This window comes from Periplaneta americana, chromosome 7 (genome assembly GCF_040183065.1).
Source record: "Periplaneta americana isolate PAMFEO1 chromosome 7, P.americana_PAMFEO1_priV1, whole genome shotgun sequence".
NCBI lineage: Eukaryota > Metazoa > Arthropoda > Insecta > Blattodea > Blattidae > Periplaneta > Periplaneta americana.
Genome location: NC_091123.1, coordinates 182,790,862 through 182,810,621, shown reverse-complemented (window position 1 = coordinate 182,810,621; position 19,760 = coordinate 182,790,862). Strand labels below are relative to the sequence as shown.

At 35.1% G+C, this 19,760-nt stretch overlaps 1 protein-coding gene across 3 annotated transcripts in view; it reads left to right on the top strand.

The window, feature by feature from the left end:
- Positions 1-19,760, top strand: part of Cc2d2a (Coiled-coil and C2 domain containing 2A) — a 144,832-nt gene that overhangs the window by 102,473 nt on the left and 22,599 nt on the right. For all 3 annotated transcript variants that reach the window (XR_011333270.1, XM_069832033.1, XM_069832034.1), the window contains exon 26: positions 2,439-2,653. Coding sequence is in view for 2 of the 3 variants with exons in the window: in XM_069832033.1 (XP_069688134.1) it covers positions 2,439-2,627 (189 nt within the window). In the remaining variant the exon portion in view is untranslated. The remainder of the gene's footprint in view (positions 1-2,438; positions 2,654-19,760) is intronic.

The window sequence follows — 19,760 nt, the reverse complement described above, 5'->3', positions numbered from 1 at the left end:
GATTGGTTGTAACCACAGTTCCTGTAGGTAAAAGCTGTATTTATTGAATCATGATTCTATACTATTTGTGACACAAAATCAGAATTTTATAGCTCTAGATGTTCTGTATGATTACAGTAATAGTTATAAAAAAAAAAGGTGGACATAAATTGACCCTCCCTTGATCCACCTAGGGTTAAGCATAGAAACAATTTCATACCAGATTCCCACAAACGTCTTGACTTTATATTTTTACAGACGACTCCAAAATAAATCAATCTGAAGGAGTAGGAGCTGCTATGTAATGTAAGCTTTTCTCTCACAACCTACCAGACGTCGAAAGTACTACAAATTTTTACGCCAAAATAAAAACTTTAGAATTGAGGACCGTTTTTCTAAAAGACACTTTCTGTAGAAATGAGCAAACTGGAGTTTGTATGGTATATACTTAAGAAAACGATACATATTTTGCTTTTGATTTGTATATGTACCAAATACTATCTAAAAAATTAAGTGTTTAACATAGAATTTGTAAATTAATTTTTTACATATAATTTTCCAATCAGTTATTTGTGTCTCCTGAAAAATTATAATTTTGCAGAAAGCAAGTTTTGGAAAAACGGTCCTTAATTTACACTGAAAAATCTATGATTTTCAAAGAGCAGTTTTACTAGTGGACTCAAAGTCTGCTATTGCAGCATTGGCATGAAATATTAGAAATACGTAGGCTCATCAGAAAACTCATGAAAACAGGGAACAAATCGCATTACCGTGGTTGCCGTCTACATGTGAACCACCTAGGAAACAAAATAACAGACGAACTAGTGAAGAAAGGAACAACCCTACAACGAAAACGTATGAAACTGTTATTTCACAGCCTCGAATCACTTACACAAAGGAAATTGAAAACCAATATAGAACAAAAACAGAAAACTATATATTATACTTATTTACTTATGGCTTTTAGAGAACTCAGAGGTTCTTTGCAATCCTCACATAAGCTTCCTATCCTGAGCAAGATTAATCCAGTCTCTACCGGCATACCCCACCTCCCTCAAATCAATTTTAATATTATCCTTCCATCTACGTCTCGGCCTCCCAAAGGTCTTTTTCCCTCCAGCCTCCCTGCTAATACTCTATATGTACTAGGGCTGGATAAAAAGTAATGGCAACAGTTCGATATTTCTGACATGGCTTTATTCACAGGGGTACAACATTTACATACCTTCTATATAGTCGCCCCATTACTTATCACCCTTTTGCCAAATGTTTGGAAGCATCGTACACCATCAGCGCGTCCATCTTTGTTGATGTTCCGTATTGACCGCCCTATAGCACGGATAAGTTCATCTGTGGTATTGTACCGGGTCCCTCGCAGTGGTTCTTTCACTTTGGTGAAAAGATCGTAATCACATGGATCATATCGGGTGAGTACGGAGGATGTTCCAGAATCTCCCATTGCCAGCGGTGCAAGAGGTCCTTGAAAGCAGCAGCGGTATGACTCCTTGCATTATCATGAAGAATGATGGGGTTCTGTACCACCAAGTGTCGTCGTTTTCTCCTGAGGGCTGGACGAAGGTGGTGCTGCAGGAACCTACAGTAGTAGTCCGCGTTTGCCGTCTGCCTTGGAGGTACAGCGTGGTGCAGTATTACCCCATCAATGTCATACGCCACAATGAACATCTCCTTCATAGCACTTTGTGTAGGGCGCACTTTCTTCGGACGAGGAGAACCTGGATGCCTCCATTCATTTGATTGATGTTTCAAGTTTGGTTGGTTCGTATGAGCGAGTCCAGGTTTCGTCCATAGCGACGATTCGTCCAAGAAAGTCGTCACCTTCCCTTTGGTACCAGTCCGACAAGTCCCGAAACGCTTTAACCCATCGTGCCACTGTGCGATATGGCAACGCTGCATCGCCACATGCTTCACGCAGTCCCTCAAAACATTCTTGTGCATTACGACCTCGTGTCACTTCAATTTTGGTCCAGGAACGTTGCTCTAGTTTTGTAAACGTAGTCTTAGGGCGCTAACACTATCCCTATGAAAGTCAACATTCTACACACTGCAGTAGATTGACAGAGTACTGTGGCCGCTGGCTCCACTAACTCATCTAACAGTCCTTGTTCATGTCCACACAGCTGGCAGCTCTCGAACGCACCAATCGTCACGTGACAGCAGTGTTGCCATTACTTTTTATCCAACCTTTGTATATATGGATTCGCTCATACGTGCTACATGCTCTGCCCATCTCAAATGTCTGGATTTAATGTTTCTAATTATGTCAGGTGAAGAATACAATAAAAAAAATACATATCGGGCATGGGTTCGATTCCCACTTGGGTTGGTTACCTGGTTGGGTTTTTCCGAAGCTTAAATAAGAAGACTACATAATTGGAAAATCCATAATTCGAATTTAGGCCTATAATATGTTTTAGTATTGAGAGAATATGTTGTTGCAGATGTGTGGATTTCCGATCAATGTGCCCTACACAAACATGGAAGCAATCACAGAAGCAATGAGAGCTACAGGAGTTCATTACAACGAAAATCCTGATGTAGAGTTTGCGTTAGCTGTTTATATCCATCCCTTTCCCAACAACGTGCTTTCTGTGTGGGTTTATGTGGCATCTCTGATCAAGAGAAGATGACCTCCCTCCATCACGTTTTACTTCAGGTGAGTTTTATATATAGACATCTTGATTACACAACTTTTAACACTGTATCACTTCGGAATATGTATGATAAGTCTTTCCTGTGTTAAATTTTAACGTACCTTGTTAACATGTTTCGACCTATTTTGGGTCATCTTCGGAACTGGTCGTTGTTGGTCTTGGAGCCTCTTGTTTCCTGTGTGGGTGCGTTCGTAGTGTAGAGTCAAAGAGTGTGTGTGTTTTGAAATTGAGTTGTGTGTTGAGAATATCGTTGGGGTGTATTTACGTGTGTCTATATATTTCACAATGTTCTAGTGTTTTGATTGAGTTTCTGGCTTTTTGGTTGGATGTGCAGTATTTCCATGTCTGTGTTGATGTCTCTGTAGGTGTGGTTGGAATTTGTGATGTGTTCTGCATATGTGGAGGTGTTTTGTAATTTTGTTATGGCTGTGATGTGTTCTTTGTAACGTGTTTGAAATGATATGCCTGTCTGTGACTCTACACTACGAACACACCCTCACAGGAAACAAGAGGCGCCAACACCAACAACGACCAGTTCTGAAGATGACCCAAAATAGGTCGAAACATGTTAACAAGGTACGTTAAAATTTAACACAAGAAAATCTCATCATACATATTCCGAAATATTTAATACTTTATTCCTTACAAACCATCACATGTTTTCTTTCCATGCTTCCCTATTAAAAAAAGTCTAACTTGTATTTCAGCCATTTTATCACATACTGATGCCCTTTCCTTTTAAAACTTTAAGCACCAGGGTAAACAGTCCTATAATTGTTTAAGACCCATTTTGCATTCCTAATAATTTACATTTCTCATTTATTTTGACATGAAAAAGGTCTTATGTTTAATAGTCCCTTCTACTCAGTTTGGCTTCTAGTCTTGAAAGGGCTTAAGTGCGGCTATTTTTGGAAATAATCAAGAAAATTATGAAATGAGCAACATTACCTATTTTAGAAGAAATATAAACAAATACAGACGTGGACAAATTATTAACAAAATTGACGATTTTTTATGATAATCCTATTTACAAAATTTGACTTTTCAATTTAGAGTACAGTTGAAAATTTTGCATATTTCCTTCATTACAGAAGACAGAAATATGCAAAAATGTCAACTGTAGTTTAAATTGAAGAATCAGGTTTTGTAAAAATATATAATAAAAATCTTCAATTTTGCTAATAATTTGTAAATTAGCAAAAATGTCAACTGCATTGAAGAGTCAAATTTTGTAAAAATATAAAACAAAAATCTTCAGTTTTGCTAATAATTTGGAAATATCCAAAATGTCAACTGTGGTCCAAATTGAAGAATCGAATTTTCTAAAAATATACAATAAAAACCTTCAGTTTTGCTAATAATTTGTAAATATGCAAAAATATCAAATGTAGTCCAAATTGAGGAGTTAAATTTTGAAAAATATACAATACAAATCTTCAATTTTTCTAATAATTTGGAAATACACAAAAATGTCAACTCTAGTCTAAATTAAAGAATCATATTTTGTAAAAATATATAATAAAAATCTTCAATTTTGCTAATAATTTGGAAATATCCAAAATGTCAACTGTGGTCCAAATTGAAGAATCGAATTTTCTAAAAATATACAATAAAAACCTTCAGTTTTGCTAATAATTTGTAAATATGCAAAAATATCAAATGTAGTCCAAATTGAGGAGTTAAATTTTGAAAAATATACAATACAAATCTTAAATTTTTCTAATAATTTGGAAATACACAAAAATGTCAACTCTAGTCTAAATTAAAGAATCATATTTTGTAAAAATATATAATAAAAATCTTCAATTTTGCTAATAATTTGGAAATATCCAAAATGTCAACTGTGGTCCAAATTGAAGAATCGAATTTTCTAAAAATATACAATAAAAACCTTCAGTTTTGCTAATAATTCGTAAATATGCAAAAATATCAAATGTAGTCCAAATTGAGGAGTTAAATTTTGAAAAATATACAATACAAATCTTCAATTTTTCTAATAATTTGGAAATACACAAAAATGTCAACTCTAGTCTAAATTAAAGAATCATATTTTGTAAAAATATATAATAAAAATCTTCAATTTTGCTAATAATTTGGAAATATCCAAAATGTCAACTGTGGTCCAAATTGAAGAATCGAATTTTCTAAAAATATACAATAAAAACCTTCAGTTTTGCTAATAATTTGTAAATATGCAAAAATATCAAATGTAGTCCAAATTGAGGAGTTAAATTTTGAAAAATATACAATACAAATCTTAAATTTTTCTAATAATTTGGAAATACACAAAAATGTCAACTCTAGTCTAAATTAAAGAATCATATTTTGTAAAAATATATAATAAAAATCTTCAATTTTGCTAATAATTTGGAAATATCCAAAATGTCAACTGTGGTCCAAATTGAAGAATCGAATTTTCTAAAAATATACAATAAAAACCTTCAGTTTTGCTAATAATTTGTAAATATGCAAAAATATCAAATGTAGTCCAAATTGAGGAGTTAAATTTTGAAAAATATACAATACAAATCTTAAATTTTTCTAATAATTTGGAAATACACAAAAATGTCAACTCTAGTCTAAATTAAAGAATCATATTTTGTAAAAATATATAATAAAAATCTTCAATTTTGCTAATAATTTGGAAATATCCAAAATGTCAACTGTGGTCCAAATTGAAGAATCGAATTTTCTAAAAATATACAATAAAAACCTTCAGTTTTGCTAATAATTTGTAAATATGCAAAAATATCAAATGTAGTCCAAATTGAGGAGTTAAATTTTGAAAAATATACAATACAAATCTTAAATTTTTCTAATAATTTGGAAATACACAAAAATGTCAACTCTAGTCTAAATTAAAGAATCATATTTTGTAAAAATATATAATAAAAATCTTCAATTTTGCTAATAATTTGGAAATATCCAAAATGTCAACTGTGGTCCAAATTGAAGAATCGAATTTTCTAAAAATATACAATAAAAACCTTCAGTTTTGCTAATAATTTGTAAATATGCAAAAATATCAAATGTAGTCCAAATTGAGGAGTTAAATTTTGAAAAATATACAATACAAATCTTCAATTTTTCTAATAATTTGGGAATACACAAAAATGTCAACTGTAGTCTAAATTGAAGAATCATATTTTGTAAAAATATATAATAAAAATCTTCAATTTTGCTAATAATTTGTCCACGTCTGTAATATCCAGGAAAAACCTCTTAATTAAAAAAACTCTATAATTGACACCAGTTTCAATGTTTCTGCTGCTCTCCTGAAAAGTATAAGATTTTTATTTAAGACCTTTTTCCTCCCGGCCACAGATATACAAGAAAGAGATACCGTAGAACAATAGCTGTAACAAAACACTAGCTAAAAGTATGAAATAAGAATGACAAGTTCACATTATACTCTGTAAAGGACAGGGTTTTGAATGAAACTACTGTAAATTATGTTCAACTTGTAATAGCTTTATTTATTTTAATATACAATAGTGACAGAATTATTTACTGCAGTGTTCCAAACATACGTCATCTTTAATTTGATAATGAGTTTATAGGCTTCCTTTATACACAGAATGTGACAAATGTTAAGTTGGCATCATCACAACCATAATATAATAGGTATTGGTACGGTATATTTTACAGTCCACCTGAACAATGAAGACTCGATTAATATTGCGTAACATTTGTAGATAATCCTGACATAGTGACTATTTCAATCCAAAATGTCGAATATTCATGTACATACCAGGAATTGAGTAGTATGAAGATGTGTACGGTATCGAGAATATATACTATATAAATGTAACATGTATTGCACTGTACATATAATTTTCAGAAGCCTATATTTTATGAAATTTACTTCTTTTAGACTTATATTTGGTACAACACAGTCTGTGTTAACGTTTATTAACACATTATATGACAAAGTATATAACATTTTAAATTATATATATATACTGTATAACATTTCTTAAATTTTCTCATCTTCATTTCTACATAACCTAATTTTTTTTAATATGCTACTCCATAAAACAAGATTTGTTATTTTGTTAGATATTTACGGCGAAAATTTAGTACAAAATTTCACCCGTATCTAGACTCTTTGGCATTGGTACAATAACAATGTGTGCTATGATCCATCTCATCTGTAATCATGTGATACAATTTATTAAAAAGAAATACATGTTTAACTAGAATACATTGGATACCTACTGTAAATGATATATTCCGTCGTGAATCCTTGTTTAATATGATGCTTTTTTTAAGGAAAATATATATTTTGCATCTAATTAAGCAAGAATAGATAGGCTTTTATACTTTCGAGAAAAACTTATATAGGCCCTATACATTTTAACCTTCCTTAATTAATTAAAGAATAAAATTTCTCCATCTTATTTTCAGTATTACGAGGTTTGAGTGAAGTTGATTGCATGTATGTTCCAGTAGGGGAGGTATTGTCGGACCATCGGATCTGTGCCCCTTCAGCGCTGTCGTTGTTCTTGAAAAAGTTAACACCTGTACTCACTCCATTCCACCCGCTTTCCCCCCACCACTTTAAACAGCAGGCCACGAACCTTGCCGAATAGGGATGTTGCCAAACTTCCGTCAAACGGTATAATAAATAACTGGTCCTCCATGCTACAATATAATTTCTTTCAATCAAAATACATCTTGTATTTCTACATTTTTTAAACCTAAATCCCATGTCTCGAATCACTTTCCGCAGCGTTTCTCTCCGAGCTTGGAAAATATTGTCTCTCGCAATCTTCAGTAATTTCTTCAATGTCAGAACTTCATTCTACGCGGTATCAAATTTTTTAATATTTCTTCTTAAAATACATCGGTTCATATCATCTACAATAATTAAAAGTTCCCTTGGTCTGTTCTTCCCTGGTGATTCTAGCTTTCCATCTCCTGCACAGACTCCCTCTCTCCTGATTTTCTTTGTTAGGCGCTCTGACCTGCCTATCTAAATTACATAAAAATGTTGTATTATTAGTATTAGTTAAGTAAGTAATTTTAATACGTAATCAATTGAAATAAAATAAGCCTCACCTATGATCGCAGCTGCTCTTTACGTTGCCCTATTTATAGGAAACAGATATTGACCTGTTTGTTTCTCTTCATCGCAAAATGCTATTACATACTTGCTTATAATAATAATATTTCTTTCGCCACTCCGTGCTACAGTATTCATGTTGAGTTGACAACACTGGACTGCAAGTGCAAATAAACTGTCCCGCAAGAAGGCTCAAAATTGTGAGTAGTGGGGGACAGAAAGGGAGAGAGATAGAAAAGAGAGAGATAGGAATGCATGGACAGAAATGAATTACCGAGGCTGAGAAGGAATTAGGGTTCAGTTCGCATATCTTACCGGGGCACAGATCCGATGGTCCGACAATACCTAGTTGGTCCACTGCTGTGGAGTAACAGTACGTCTGACCGTGAAACAAGCAGGCCCAGGTTCAAATCCTGGTTGGGGTTTTTTCCGGGGTTTTCCCTCAACCAATTGAAGAAGAGGTACTGGGTAACTTTCGGCGTTGGATTTGGGACTATTTCGGCATTATTAATTCACAAATCATCATCATCCATACCATAGCCCGAGTTAAGTTCACGGTACAGCGTGGCTGTTTGGCTATCCAATCATTCACAGAATAGGAGTGGTAAGCACAATAAGCCTCAGGCTGCAGTGCAAGCCTTCAGGTCTCTCTCCCGTACAAGAGAGAGAGAGAGAGAGAGAGAGAGAGATACCTAGTTAATTTATTACTAGTCATTTTTTGCACTCAGTAGTTTTCATTTTCGTTATATTTAAATTTTCAAACAAAAAATCATTCTTTGGATAAATTTTAAGAAATAGAATGTTTACAGTACGTACCACACAAGTAACTATGTGCTCTATAGTTATTTATGTTAGCCCATCACCAAAGTCCTGCACGTCGAGAGAGAGTACCCCCTTTGAAAAGAAAGTTACAAGAATTAAAATAAAACTACTTACACAAAAAATTAAATAGAAAATACCGATATAAACAATGATTTTTGTTGTTCCTTTACTTTAAATAAAATTAAGATTAATATGAAGAAAATGTGTAAAGAAGTTAAGAATTAACAGACCAGAGAAACTGCTTGCCCCATTTTCAAATCATATGGGCGAGTATGCCTATAACTGAATATGCCATTCCTTTACTTTGCTTTATAAGCGAGCAACAGACCCTATTAAAGCAGTAGAATACTGCCTTCTTATTGTTTAGTATATATACAGGATGTAAGGAGTATCGCTACAATGGAGTCAGCACTCACGTCAACAACATACTGTTATAAAGGTGTGGCAACAGCCTCTAAAACACGAGCTGCATCTGGAGTGAAAGTAGTTTCATGAAAGCTTACTTTATACTTAAAAAAGATGTTCAAAATGACGACACTCAACTGCCTGGTACTCAACACATTCGCGATCACTCAATGGAGCTCTTCTGTCTGTATTGCTCTAACTTCGCGTTGTTTTTGAGTTTGTTGATGGAATGCGGATTACTGTATTTTCTCGAATACTCCGCGCCATCGAATAATCCGCGCACCCCAATTTCAGGAAAGAAAAAAAAAACTGGCTGTAATTTGTGTTTTTATTTACAAGAAATTAATCCTACATAATGATCTACTCCAAAAGTAAGTAAAATATCAATTTGTTTTAAGAAATGCGTCATAATCTTCACATGCTGTTGTAGACGCATCTGAGACTCACCTACAATAGCAAATGAGGAAACTTTAGCTTGGATAATTTTGTAGACTAATGGAGATCATGATGAATGGTTCCAGTCAATCAGAAAGAGACCATCCTATGTCTCAACTCTCATGCCGTCTTTGCGAGAGATGTAGAACGTTTTTGTTCTACCCATTGTTTGCAAAGGAAAGAGTCCTGTGAGTCATTCATTGACGATTCAAAAGGAATAGTTGAAATCGCAGACTGGGAAGAATCGTTAGAATCGATTCGTATGTATGATTGAATTGTTGGAATCGACTTCTGAAAAAGAATCGTGTTGCCCAACTCTATGCCACACAGTCCGAGGCGCGAGACTGGACAACGCTGTAGTATAAAGGGATCCAGTGTTTGAGATGAAGCGGTACCAACCTTATTTCAAATAATGAGCGCACCCCAGTTTTCCTTTGCTAAATTTCGGAAATATATATGCACAGAGTATTCATGTATATAGATTAACTCCATATGTAGATGAAATTATTGGGGACCATCAGTGTGGTTTTAGGCGTAATAGATCGACTGTTGATCAGATTTTTTGTATTCGACAGATATTGGAGAAAAAATGGGAGTATAAGGGTACAGTACATCAGTTATTCATAGATTTCAAAAAGGCATATGACTCGGTTAAGAGAGAAGTTTTATATAATATTCTTATTGAATTTGGTATTCCCAAGAAACTAGTTCGATTAATTAAAATGTGTCTCAGTGAAACATACAGCAGAGTCCGTATAGGCCAGTTTCTGTCAGATGCGTTTCCAATTCACTGTGGGCTAAACCAAGGAGATGCACTATCACCTTTACTTTTTAACTTCGCTCTAGAATATGCCATTAGAAAAGTTCAGGATAACACAGAGGGTTTGGAATTGAACGGGTTATATCAGCTTCTTGTCTATGCGGATGACGTGAATATGTTAGGAGAAGATCCACAAACAATTAGGGAAAACGCGGAAATTCTTGTTGAAGCAAGTAGAGCGATAGGGTTGGAAGTAAATCCCGAAAAGACGAAGTATATGATTATGTCTCGTGACCAGAATATTGTACGAAATGGAACTATAAAAATTGGAGATTTATCCTTCGAAGAGGTGGAAAAATTCAAATATCTTGGAGCAACAGTAACAAATATAAATGACACTCGCGAGGAAATTAAACGCAGAATAAATATGGGAAATGCGTGTTATTATTCGGTTGAGAAGCTTTTGTCATCTAGTCTTCTGTCAAAAAGTCTGAAAGTTAGAATTTATAAAACAGTTATATTACCGGTTGTTCTGTATGGTTGTGAAACTTGGACTCTCACTTTGAGAGAGGAACAGAGATTAAGGGTGTTTGAGAATAAGGTGCTTAGGAAAATATTTGGGGCTAAGAGGGATGAAGTTACAGGAGAATGGAGAAAGTTACACAACGCAGAGCTGCATGCATTGTATACTTCACCTGACATAATTAGGAACATAAAATCCAGACGTTTGAGATGGGCAGGACATGTAGCACGTATGGGCGAATCCAGAAATGCATATAGAGTGTTAGTTGGGAGGCCGGAGGGAAAAAGACCTTTGGGGAGGCCGAGACGTAGATGGGAAGATAATATTAAAATGGATTTGAGGGAGGTAGGATATGATGGTAGAGACTGAATTGATCTTGCTCAGGATAGGGACCAATGGCGGGCTTATGTGAGGGCGGCAATGAACCTACGGGTTCCTTAAAAGCCAGTAAGTATGTTGTGCTCAACTTATACTAGTATTAAAAGAAGAAAGGAGAATTGTTGTTATGTATTGCATTACTAATTGCAAAAATTGAAACAAACCTGTGTTTTGGGACCAAAAAGGTGTGTTACTTGTTGAGCTTATGGAACCAGGGACTACGATCAATGCAGATGTTTTTTCTCAGACTTCACAACGACTGCGGAGAGCTATTCAAAACAAAAGAAGAGGCATGCCCTCACAGTGCTGCTGTAGCCCAACAGCTTCTTCAGCAATTTCAATGGGAAGTGTTTGAATAAAGCCTCGATTTAGTGCCGAGCAACTTCCTGTTGGATACAGGGGGGAGAGCCATTAATCCTTCCCATTGAAGGCTTTAAGGAACCAGCCTGGACAAATACCCAATGTCCCATCCCTACCTTCCCGTGGTGCAGCTGTTAGTAAGCATAATTTTACAAGCTGAACTAAAGAGAGGGGCTACTCATCAATTAGCACTGGTCAGCTTGATGAGTTAATGACTGAATTTGGTATAATTTTCCTCTACTCAATACCTAATTCCCTCTTTACCCTTTCCTATCCAGTCCTCTGACTGAACTCTTACTTTCTTCGACCCCGACACTATTAGAGCATTCGAGGCCTAGGGGTTCATTTCCCTTTCCTTCCTCCTCTTTCTACTTTTCTGTTCCTAGTACTGACCTGCTATGGCACTAAAATCGTCCTCCAGTGGCTTAAGGGAGGGAAAGCTGGTGATCAACAAGATCTCCCAGCTAGGTCCAATGGTCCCGTCGACCACCAGCAGGTGTGGTCCTCCAGATATTCTGGGGGTTGTGTGTGAATGAAGTAGCCACCAAAACGTTAAAATATAGTGTTCACTTAAATCGGCTACAACTTGCCATTTTCAATTCTTCTTCTTCTTATTTGGTATTACAGCCCAGGTGGGCCTTAACCTCCTCTATGGCTCTCTTCCATCCTTCTCTATCCATCGCCAACTCCCTCCAATTCCTTATTCCTAATCTATTCACATCCACTCGTACACAGTTCCACCATCTTGTTCTCGGTCTTCCTCTTAATCTGGTTCCATCTGGGTTCTTATTGAAGACAATCTTCACTTTCCTTGTTGTTTCCATCCTTGTGACGTGTCCCAACCATCTCAGTCTTTGACATCTTATGTGCGCCTCTAAATCCGATTCCTTGTACAGTTCGTATATCTCATTATTATATCTGGCTCTCCATCCATCCACTGTTTCAATTGCTCCGAATATCCTTCTTAAGATTTTCCTCTAAAATACTGCTAGTTGTTTGCATGTATTTTTATTCAGAACCCATGTTTCTGTACCATATGTTATAATGGGTCTTATTAGGGTTTTGTAAATCTTGATTTTGATTTCTCTAGATATTATTTTATTTTTAACAATTGGTAAAAGTGAATAATATGCCCTGTTAGCCAGATTTATTCTTCTTTGTACCTCATTCCTTAGGTCATTATTTGCTGTCAATATTGATCCGAGATATGTAAATTCTTTTACTTTTTCAAACGCCATTTTCACTAGATTTATTAAATCTACATACTTAGACTTCAACAAACAAAATTTGATAACACAATCTCAAGGGAAAAAATGGAACTCTCTGCATCATAATCCACAGTTAATTCCCGATTTACCACGAAAATCGTCTGTAGCTGCATTTAGATTGGCAACAGGCCATGATTGTTTGGCCAAACACCTGCATAGAATTGGAATATATTAGTCCCCTAACTGCCCACTGTGCAACTGAAACCAAGAAAAGGATTCGGAACACCTCAAAATCTGTGCTTCAGTGGCTGACCATGATAATATCTTTGAAAAATATTGGAGTGCAAGATGTCAAATGACTTTATTGTCAAACGCCTGGCATTAGAAAACAACAACTTCCACCTCTTCCCTGAACTGAAAAAGTGGCTATAAGGGCAGAGGTTCCAAGATTAATGAGGAACTTCAAAATAATATTAAGGCCCATCTAAACTCACTGGCGACAACATTCTATGAAGAGGGGATTGGAAAGCTCGTCCACAGATATGACAAATGCCTCAATCTTCAAGGTGATTAGTCCACACCTGTGGAGTAATGGTTAGCGTGTCTAGCCGCGAAACCAGGTGGCCCAGTCGGTGCAAGTTACCTGGTTGAGGGGTTTTCCCTCAACCCAATATGAGCAAATGCTGGATAACTTTCGGTGTTGGACCCCGGACTCATTTCACCGGCTTTATCACCTTCATTTCATTCAGATGCTAAATAACCTAAGCTGTTGATAAAGCGTCGTAAAATAAGTTACTAAAATTTAAAAAAAATTCAAGGTGATTATGTTGAAAAGTAACCATGTTTGTACATAACTTTTGGTAATAAATTCATTTTGTTATTTACACGTCTTTTTTTATGGACCATCGGAGGTTGAAAAAAAAAACAGCCCTCATAGTTGCAATATGGGCCACTTACGGGAACAATTAATGCTCTACTCCATTCTTATGATGTTTCTAGTAAGAGAACTATTAAAATTATCACTTGCATAAACAGTATAAAAAAACAATAAAAATGTTTATATCAATTTAAAGAAAAATCTTTCATAAAGACATGTTCTTATAATATAATAATAAGTAATATAATACCAAACGGAAAAAGGAAGCTTTGTAGGCCATAGCAACCACATTAAAAAATTAATATATAAATATTACATCTAGATTTTCAAAGATTTTTTAACAAATCTAGTTAAATAATTGATTAAATGGCGATCTTACTCGTGTTAATTGTGTAAGCATGTGCGGCTTACAGAAATACAACATAGCATACAGAACAGAAAACACACTACAAAGACATCTCAACACACAAACAACACAAACAAATAAATACAACCACACAGGCGTATACAAACTCACATGCAATAGTTGCGACAGTTTCTACATTGGACAGACAGGCAGAGCATTCCAAACTCGATACAAAGAACACATTAAAGCAATAACCAGAGGACACAATACATCTACATATGCCGAACACATAACTAATGCTAACCACACATACAATAACATAAATACAGACGTGGAAATCCTACACATACAACCCAAAAACCAAAAACTCAACACACTAGAACAATATGAAATATAGACACACTAAAACACACCCCAATCAAATTCTCAACACACAGATCAATTTCAGAACACACGCACACTATTTGACACAACTCTTCATCACACAAACGCACCCACACAACAGGCAACAAAGTTGAGATAGTGCCAAGATGTAGTAGGCTCTGAGGATGGTGTCGAATAGCACTGAAACAGCTGTAAGCCGCACATGCTTACATAATTAACACGAGTAAGATCGCCATTTAATCAATTATTTATATTCAAGTGTTAAGGCTATATGTACGTGAACGACCACAAATATTGCCAGAAAATGGAGGCTCTAAATTTCTAAAATTTGATAAGGAAATGAACTCTCAATTGGACAAAAATTACAAAGTACCAAAACAAGACTTATTAGAACTTTAATATCTGATAAAGGTTTAAAAAAGTTTACTAAAAATAATTTTAGACTTTTTACTTTAAATTAAATTTTCCAAAATTTGAAAATTTTCATACATATTATTTCATAACTCCACAACCATTAGAGATAGAATTCTGAAATTTTGTACACTGATTTAACGTGCATTTATGCAAAAGGTAGACTACAATAATGCCCATTTCTTTGAAAATAGAAAAATTAGGTCACAAAACATTATGCAAATTTAAATTTATTTTATATAGAACAAGTAAAGAATTAATTGTATTAAAATAAACAACTCTACATGTCTGAGAGTAGTCTGTTTTTCAGAAATAAGTGTTTATTACATCCAGGAAAAATATTAAAGATGTCAGAGAGACCATAACAATGTTACAGTTACCAAATGATGTAACTGCAGAATTTTTTTGTTTCTTGCTTCTCATACTCTGATAAAACTCATTTGAAAAATATTATTAGTAACCTTTTTTTATACTTTTATCAGATATTTAAGTTCTAATAAGTCTTGTTGTGGCACCTTGTAAGTTTTGCCCAATTGTGAGTTCATTTTCTTATAAAATTTTAGAAATTCAGAGCCAGCATTTTCTGGTAATATTTGTGGTCGTTCACGTACATATACCCTTAAAAGTAGTGTACGAAAGATTCAACAAGGAAAATCTAGTTAACTCTTTAACTCAATCTAGAGCATTTTAGCACATCACTAGATAGAAAATGTACCACAGCACGTTGGAAGAACCACTGAGCATCATTTATTGGAAGAATAATTCTAACTTAAAACTAAATCTTTGGGATTTTGCATAGTCACATGAATGAAGAAACAGCCAATTTTTCGAAACTACGTAACAACTGCATCATCAGAGAAGATTGGGAGAGAACAATCTATTTGTTAGGTCCGTTATCAAAAGCCAGTCTTCAGCTCTGAAGCTGAAATATTGACTATTTCTTCATTTATGACGGCGCAAAACCAAAAACATTTTGCGCCACTTTGCTCCATCAAAGTTTTAAATCATATAAAAACTAAATCCATGGACAGTCACAGGAAAGTTGAAAACAAGAGTATTTATCTTATCAAACAATCCTACATTTGAAGTGGACGTGTACATTGCCTTTTTAATTAATGTAACAAAAAAAAAGTTCAGAGACGAATATATGTGTTCATTAAGGATGTTGTACTTTTATTACAGATTATAATTTTTTGAAGTCTACTTATGATTTATAAACAATTTAAGGGAAGATTCGTGTTATGCAGTTACTTGTTTAGCCAGAAAACTCATGTTACTGAATGCTATCATATTTCTAATAACAACACAACAGTAATAATTCAAAGCTAAGCACAATTCCTCGGTGTCATCCCAGAGAAGTCACTGAGCTATAATTGCGTACTATATACAGTAAAACCCCGATAAGACGCTGTTCAAGGGACCGGGTGTAAAACGCATATTAACCGGGACCGCGTATTAGGTGGGTATACTAATTTTGACTTAGCTACAGTACCGTAAAACAGGGTGACTTGATACACCTGGGGGGACTTGATACGTTTCGTAAATTCATGTTTTGGAACCGAAACATCAACCTACAAAATGTATAAAGTCCCCCCAGCGTGTCTAGTCTCCCCGTTTCATATGCTGGGAGACTTCATACGTTTTGTAGGTTGATGTTTCGTTTCGAAACATCAACCTACAAAATGTATCAAGTCACCCCCAAGTGTATCAAGTCACCCCGTTTTACTGTATCTATTAGCATTTTTCTTTATTGAAATACATGATTCATGAAAGGTAACATAGTATTACTCCATTATGTAATTACTGTACTGCACATCAAATACATTTACAATATGTATTGTACTTAATTCTTTCGAAAAAAAAAAAGCCATTTATAGTTGTTTGCCATGTGCGTGTTCTCCAAGTCCTCATGTTTACCACACTTCAGTTTCCTGCGATTATATCCTCCCGACGACGTTGCAACTGCAGTGATTGAGTCGCGATTTTTTATTATCGTTCTTAATGTCGATGATGGGATTCCTAATGCATCAGAGAGTTATTTTTGAGTAAGAGTACTGTTCTCATCGTACTTTCGTAAGATTTCCAATTTTACAACACAAAAAGGGCTTTTTGTTTAACACTCATTGTAATGACATTCACAGACACTTCAATACACTAAAGGACAACAAACTGCCCAGCAAAAATTTCCTGAATTTTATTACGGCCGAGTGAGGAATGCTGTTTGAGAGAGAGGGTTAGCAAGAGGGTGAGGTATTGTAACTGTATGTAGGCTTTAACCACGCAGGTAAGGAGTCGAATAAGAGAGCGTAACAAGAGGGTGGGGTATACTAAGGTATGAAGTATGAAGGTTTAAATGCGCAGGTAAAGGGTCGAATACCAATACTTTTCAGGTTAATGGCACCAGTGAGTCAATGACCAAGATGTTTCATTGCTGTTGCAGTACATTGCTGAAAATTACTTCGAAAATATTCCACAAAATCAGCGTATTATGCGGGACTTGAGCGTAACAAATGGGGTATTTTATAAAGGCGTTATATATGAAATGTGCAGGGACCGGACAAAAAAGGCGTATTACACGGGATAGCGTAATAAGCGGGCGTGTCTTATCGAAGTTTTACTGTATAGCATATTTAATAATCCATGCATCCAATAAGTTTCTGTTTTCTTGCTGAGGTTTCTTCATATCCTCACTTTAATTTAACATTGGACTCTACCCTGAACAAAAATAACAATTTATCTCATAGTTCAATTCTCTCAAATTCATCTTAATGTTATCCTTCCATCTCCTCCCTTGTTTTCTGAGAGTCATTTCACCGTAGAATATCCGAGATCTTTCATTACTCAATTAACAGCAAATTGTGCTCATTGCAGTTGTCTAGATTTGAAACTGCTAATATTTTATAGAAAGGATACGAAGTATGAAGCTCACAGTTTAGAAGTTTCTCTATTTTCTCATTATTTCATCTCTTTTTGGCCCATAAATCCTTCCAAGTGTAGTTTATACTTTCTACGGAATTAAAGAGATATGTCATCGAAGTAGTTCATAATACTTATTCATCTTTTTAACGAATAAGAAGTATAAAATAATGCAAGAAATTAAAGAATTTATGCTATGCAACTAATAAACATACTTACATAAATTACTAAAACAATATTTTCTAGATGAAGTTTAAAGTAAGTACGTTTTACTATTTATTGGTTATTGAAAATTTAAAACATACTGAATGTTAACGACATGGAAACTTCTCTCTCTCTTTCTCTCTGACATTTAACTTTTCAAGCTCCACATTCAGATGCCGTTATTTTGATAGAGGATTTTATGGAAGCTGTACATTAAAACAGATATCCATTCTATTAAGTGATTATATATTATGTGATTAAGATTATTTCTAAAACTTCTAGGTATAGTAACTAATGCCATCTTGGCTCTTGGCTTCTACTGGCTCAATGATATAATTAAAAATTGATAAAAAAACCAAATACATAGTATTATTTTTATTTACTGATTAACTTTATAACTTCTTTATTGTGTTAATCTGAGGAAATGATTTCTATTACTGAAATGTTGCGACATCAAGCATTAAGTTCTCTTCCCTAGATACTTTCATATTTTGCCACAGAAAATTACAAGTTTACAATAAAATGTAGGATACTCTTTAATACTTTTTTGAAAATTACTTGATTGTCAGAGAAATGATAATTGTAATACAGGGTGGACTGCTCGAATTACCTAATTTCAATTGTATGTGACTGGTAAACGGTTGAAGATAGAAATCTACAGTAACATTTATATGAAAGGAAAACTCAACAAGTTTCGATATGCAGATCATCATATCTCTACGTGGGTTCCAGCTGTCACTGTGATAATATCGAGGCGATGAATGATTTCTTGCCAAGCACGTTGAAGCATGTCTTCTGGAATGCTCTCAATAGCCTCTGTGATGCGCTCCCGAAGATCACGAAGGTCTCTGAGTAGGGTGGCATACACTTCATGTGCTTCTTCCGAGAAGAAAATCTTGGACATAAAATCAGGATCAGCGCTGAGATGGTCTCGCATCGTATTGGCGAATTCCACTCGTTTGGGTTTGTCATCCGGCTCCAGACGTTGCATTAACTGCACTTTGTCTGCGTACAGTTTCAGACGTTTGTGGACAATTCGTTGCAATGTTGATTTTGGTATTTGAAGTTCCTGCGAAGCTCTTCTTAATGACTTATGCGAGCTTTGCTCATTAGCGGCTTGAACATTTGCAACCATTTCGTCGGATGTTCTACGACCACCACAATTCTTCTTCAACACCGATCCTGTAGCTAAAAATGTATCATGCCATTTCTTAATGCTTTTAGCAGTTGGAGCATCATGGTTAAACACTCACCGATACTCCCTTTTAACTCTAACAATGGATTTAAACTCCGCATACCACAACACAGTTTGCCCTTTCATCTGCGGTGTCGCCATTTTGACAATCGATACAATCTACGAAAAGAAACCGTGTCTGCGCACCATTTACTGACAGGATTCGAAACTTGTTGAGTTTTCCTTTCATATAAATGTTACCGTAAGTTTCTATCTCAACCGTTCACCAGTCGCATACAACTGAAATTAGGCACATTCAAGCGGTCCCTGTAGAACTGTCAGCCAAATTTGAATTCTATTATTTTCTAACAGCCTCAGACATATCCATTTTGTATTTCGAAATTTGTTTGTACTTATTAATTTCACTTCTCAGTGTCTATATTACACATTTTCTCCAATTATCTCAAGCAGATTGGAGTTGTACCTGAAACAGATTACATTGTCAATCACTGATATATACAGTCTGTTGGTTACGGCATGGTATTATTTTTAATTAACTCTACATGATGGATAGCACTTCATAGCACTTTAAACATACATCACAGAACAAAAAAACGCATGAATATAATCCGAATCTGAATCTGTGGCGTGACAACCTATGGAGGGCAAAGGCCGACCACCTAATTATTCGCCCTCACATCGAAATGTCTCAGTAGAGGTGAACGATCATCCAGTGGGGCTAATGTGTGGTCCTCCCAGCCGTTATATAACTGGCTTCCAGAATCGAATTTTGCTACTCGTTGTAGCTCTTAGCTCTCCAATTCATCATGATGCTGATTGG